This window comes from Physeter macrocephalus, chromosome 14 (assembly GCF_002837175.3).
Source record: "Physeter macrocephalus isolate SW-GA chromosome 14, ASM283717v5, whole genome shotgun sequence".
In the NCBI taxonomy this organism is placed as follows: domain Eukaryota; kingdom Metazoa; phylum Chordata; class Mammalia; order Artiodactyla; family Physeteridae; genus Physeter; species Physeter macrocephalus.
This window is the reverse complement of record NC_041227.1, coordinates 100134913-100140051: the sequence shown is the minus strand read 5'-3', so window position 1 is coordinate 100140051 and position 5139 is coordinate 100134913. Positions and strand designations below refer to the sequence as shown.

General features: G+C 44.7%; 1 protein-coding gene across 5 annotated transcripts in view; it reads right to left on the bottom strand.

Annotated features, from left to right (window-relative positions):
- The window catches only part of ACACA (acetyl-CoA carboxylase alpha), a 243169-nt gene that overhangs the window by 42821 nt on the left and 195209 nt on the right, over positions 1-5139 (bottom strand). For all 5 annotated transcript variants that reach the window (XM_055090971.1, XM_055090969.1, XM_055090970.1 and 2 more), the window contains 2 exons: positions 2581-2724; positions 1872-1992 (listed from right to left, as the gene is read on the bottom strand). In XM_055090971.1, coding sequence (XP_054946946.1) covers positions 1872-1992; positions 2581-2724 — 265 coding nt within the window. The remainder of the gene's footprint in view (positions 1-1871; positions 1993-2580; positions 2725-5139) is intronic.

Below are 5139 nucleotides of genomic sequence, written 5' to 3'. Positions count from 1 at the left end.
GAGAGGCCACGACAGTGAGAGGCCCGCGTACCGCAAAAAAAAAAAAAAAACAAAAAAACAACAAAACCCCTCCTGTCTTATATGTTGATTGACAGAGGGGAGTCATTAATGGGCTATGGCCATTGCAGGTGGGCTTTACTGGGCCCCCTCAAAGAAGAGCAGGTCATGTTCAATTCAGATGTAGCACTTAGAAGTCAGCTAACATGGCACCCCATAATTCCCAGGAGAACACTCACTAAGTCTTGTTCTGAATTCTGCCAGAAAAGTCCTGTATTTTAAGGCTGATAGGTATCTTAGGTTCATAGTTCTTATAATAAATCTTGGTATAAAAATGAGAGGTAGGGAAAAAGATTACTATGGTGATTTTTCTGGTGAAGTAAGAAAAAGTATTTAGTTTTATTAAGATTAACAAGAAAAGGCATTGAAGACAACAGGTAACATTTTAAATTAAAGTCAGCCCTCCTCTGGTGATTTTTTTTACACTATCTATAGTTAGGCTTCAGATTAAGCCCAACTCCTATGTATTAGCTGTGAGACCTTGCCCAAATCACTTAACTTCTCTGAGCCTGTAAAATGGTCATCTCTTCTTATCTCTGAGAAGTAGTAAGTCCAAATAAGATAGTGTATATGGAAGTGCTTTACAGGCCCACCTGGCTTAGTGGGTACCCACAAAGGTTTATTAAGTCTTCCTTATGAAGACTTCTTTTTCTTTCAACAAAATCACAATGACTCTTAAGTTTAAGGAATTATCTTCTTCATTCCATTCTTCTTTTAGATATAGCCTTTTGGGGAGGAAACAGTTGCAATAACAAACACTTTCTCAAAAAGCCTAAAAAAAATAGATTCAAAATGTAGCAGGGGGATTTGGGGCTTCACAAAAGAACTTCCCGCTAAATAAGGTTTGTTAAAATCGCCAAATGGACAGACAAACAAGAATGTACGTTTGCCTTACGTGGCGTTACCTCTTTTTTTCCCTCTTTTTGTTTTTTAAGTTTGGTAAAATCAGCCCCAAGACAGAGGGATATATTAGATAAATATGGAGGGAGGGCTTGTTCTTAACTCGATACAGCTATCACATTAAAAGTTCTGCACAAGGGCTTCCCTGGTGGCGCAGTGGTTGTGCGTCCGCCTGCCGATGCAGGGGAACCGGGTTCGCGCCCCGGTCTGGGAGGATCCCACATGCCGCGGAGCGGCTTGGCCCGTGAGCCATGGCCGCTGAGCCTGCGCGTCCGGAGCCTGTGCTCCGCAACGGGAGAGGCCGCAACAGAGGGAGGCCCGCGTACCACAAAAAAAAAAAAAAAGTTCTGCACAGTCTCTTCATGAATAAATAATCTTACAAAGCAACCTTACATTAATAAATAAGGCACAGATCAATACTATTACCAAAATCATATGAGAAGAAAGGCGCATGCAGGGTGGGTGCCCAGCAACAGCTTGCTGGGAAGAGTGCAGTCACACTCTATAGTGAAGGGTCTCAAAGACCTTTTCCAAAACTTATCTGATCAATCTGTTTATAGAGACTAGATGGTCAAAGATTCTGGTCCTGTAATTCTGACTTTATGGCTTATATTTAACTGTTTTAAAGTCTTTGAGCCCATTAAATAATAAGTGCTCTAATAACAGAAAAGAAATGTATTAATGACTCCAGTGCTTATGACTCAATGGCAGATTTCATTCATTTTTCATTTGTTCTTGAAGGATTTTCCACTTTTTTCTTCAGAGAGCTGTTTTTCAGATTTCCCTCATTTCCAGGTACTTCAGTGGCTTTGTTTTCTTTGTCATATACTATTGTGCAGGAATTGGTTAGTGATTGAAAGGAAGACTGGAAGTTTGTGGGCCAGGGTGCCACAGACCCTCAAATGTATACATACTTGGGTGGGGACGGCCTGCCAACATCCATCGAGGATCATATGGAGCCTTTGTGGGAATAAACTCGATGACTCTATCTATAGGATCCTTGGAATTCAGGAGAGGAACTGAACTGTGTACACTCTAAAAGGAGATTGGGGGGGAAAGAACACAGCGATCAGTGAACAACTCCAACTCAGCAACAATCATTATGGACAAAGACAGCAGGGACCACATATGGAGTCACACCCATTAGTCCCAATCATCAGCTAGAAGAACCCTAATCTCGAGCCAAGCCCTGAGGAACATGTACAGCTCTCAAGTCTCATGTAGGAGCCTGGCAGAAAGTGGGGCATTCTGACTCCTGATTTCAGTGTGCCCAGGCTCTCCGGGAAGCTCCCCAGAGGGATGGATACCTATCACAAAGGGGAAGACCCACAATGAGGACGAAGCCTTAATAAGCTGGGATCTGAGCCCAGATAGGACACGAAGGCTTCTGTGGCTGGAAATCATCAGAAAGGGGCCTAACCAATGAAATCCAAAGGCATTTTAAAGGTAGGAGGCAAAAGATGGCTTTAAGAAAAAAAAAGAAATCAACGGCTTCCAGAGAACATATCGTAAAAAAAATCCCTCTACCATAAAACAGTCGCACACGCAGAGGCAGTGAACTCTGGTGAAAAGGCTGGGTGCTATGGGCTTCCTCGGTGCTGGAAGGAAGCGGGGAGGGCTTACCTTCGGCATGTAGGACAGCCAGTGCAGGACAGTGAACACCCCTTCAAAGTCATCACAGACAGTGCTGTGGGTCACCCCATTGTTGTGCATGATCTGGATGCCCCCGAGCTGGTTATTGGAGGTGTATACTTCCCTTCCAAGGACCTAGAGAAATAAACAAGAGAAAAGACATTCGTCCAGACAGAGAGAAAGGCAAAGTCTATTTCGTAATTCCCACTAAAATGGATTCTTTTCTCCACAAGACAGAGTCCAGCCTCCGTGGGTTGTGCTGAGGGACTATCTGGACCTTTGTCCTAAAAAGAAAACTCGGGAAACACAAAAGGCTTTTAAACAATCACATATTCTGTTGCAATTTAAACACCAGCAAGCCTCTCTCTCTCTCTCTACTAGCTGCCACAGATGCGCATGGCATACTTGACTCTGAGCTGAAATCATGGCAGTGGGTAAAGCTGGGACCCTGAGACACGGGCTACGTCATCGCCTGCAGGCCTGGCCGAGCTGCTGCCTGTAGGCACAGTAGAGGGAATGTGCCTGTCTTTTGACAACCTCAAGTGATGAGTCTCAGTTAAATAGAAACACTGTGAGGTTTGGATGCCTCATTTTTTAAGGGTTAATTTTCCCCTTTACATTTGATTTTTAAAGCAAAATCCTGAAGCAACTCATGACACATACGTGAATGAACCCTTGAGCCGATAGTCCTCTTTGTGTGCTGGGTGCAGGGTAGTGATTTATACCCAAACCTGCTTCTCCTGCGTCCTTCCCTCCCAAGGTTCCAGGGAATTCAGGGCCTCAATTCCCTGGTGTATCCATCCCTGGAGTTTAACCCTTGTGAGGTTGAAGGGCATCTGCAATTGGAAACCATAAAGTTTCCTTTAAAAAAAAAAAAAAAAAAAAAAAAGGAAGAAAAAATATTCTTCGACTTGGAAATTGTAGGGTTTCTTTTTCCCTTGAAGATTGGTTAATAATTTCTTTCAGGGAGGGAGGTTTTCTGACCCAGCAGATGGACGCTGGGCGGCCTGATCACTGACTATTGCAAACTGCTGAGTGTGTAGTAATTGCCAGTCATCTATGGTAGCTCTGGAGAGCTCTTAACGGTTGTAGAGCGCTTACTGTATTTTACCTTTTCTTTTCCCTTTCCTTCTTTAGAAAATAACCACAACACAAAATTTCTTCCTTACTTTTATTCATTTCCAGTCTCTGGGGAGAAGCGAATAAATGAAAGACCAGCAAATTCTACCTGTATATTCCCATCCTGCCCCTACCTGTTAGGAGCTGGTTCCCCTGCATGCTGGGTCAGCCCCAACATCAAGACCCGCCAAAGGCTGAGGAAGGTGGTGGCCAAAGCAATGACCTCCATGTGACCCAGTTGGCCTTGGTCCCATTTAACTTCAGCTAGGAAGGATGGAAGAGACTCTTCTGAAAGGAATATGGGAAGCAAAATGGCTCTCGGATTACTGCTTTCCTCGCTAAGGAAGCACAGAGAAAAAGCCTTTGCGGGCAGCCCTGAGCTGAGTAACACACCAGCAGCTCCTTTGAAGGAGCCCCCAGAACCAGGGAGGCCTTATCAGACCACTGGGCTCCCATCCGCCACTCGGTCTGTCTTTCATCTCAGCCCAGGAGCTGCAGCTCTTTTCTCATTCTCCTGCTGTCTCTCTCCATTTGCCCTCTCCCTGACTGATACACTGATCTCTCGGTCACTCGGCTTTCTGCTCCACTGAGTCCATATTACTAATAACACCTCCGCCACGGCCAGTTTACCTCATGAAGGCAGGAGCACATCATTACAAAATAAACTCATAACTTTGACATTCTAGCAAATACTCGCCGTTTGTTATTTTTATGGCTTTAGTCTTTCTAACAGGCAGAGGGCATTACATACCTGTTTCATTTCTATCTTTAAATGTGTGCACACGCACACTCGCACATGCATCAGGAAACAAAACAGAATGAAAAACCAACCCAAAACAAATGTCCAAAGCAGTCAGATGATGGGGGATCCTGGCGGAGGCAGAAACCCTGTCACTCAGGGAGGCCCACTCTGATCTGGCTCCGGTTTTATGGATGTCATAAACCTGATGGCCCACGACTGGTCCTTCTGGGACAGACGGCCTCTCTGCCAGAAGTCATTCAGTGTGATCAGCAGTATTTTTAATTATTAAAATAAAATTGGAAAGGGGGAAAAGAAATAAAAAAGAGACACTGTGCTGACACTGAATATCTGATACCCACAATCTGACAGGAGCCCAGAACTCCTTACTGCCTAGAAGAGAGAGCTGGGGCTATTTTCTGCTCAGAAACGCTATTTTCTTTCCCATGAAACACTGTCTCTAGTACTTGATAACGTCCAACCACTTAGAACCTCACACCTCTCCAAAATCAGTAATGAACCCATCGAGGACCAATTTCAGAAAAAGGGACTGAAACAGACCGAGAGACGCTTAGCTGTTCAAATACACCTTCCTCGGATGTCTTTGCCCCTTCATTTCAAAGAGGAAGAGAGGGCTTCCCTGGTGGCACAGTGGTTGAGAGTCCGCCTGCCGATGCAGGGGACACGGGTTC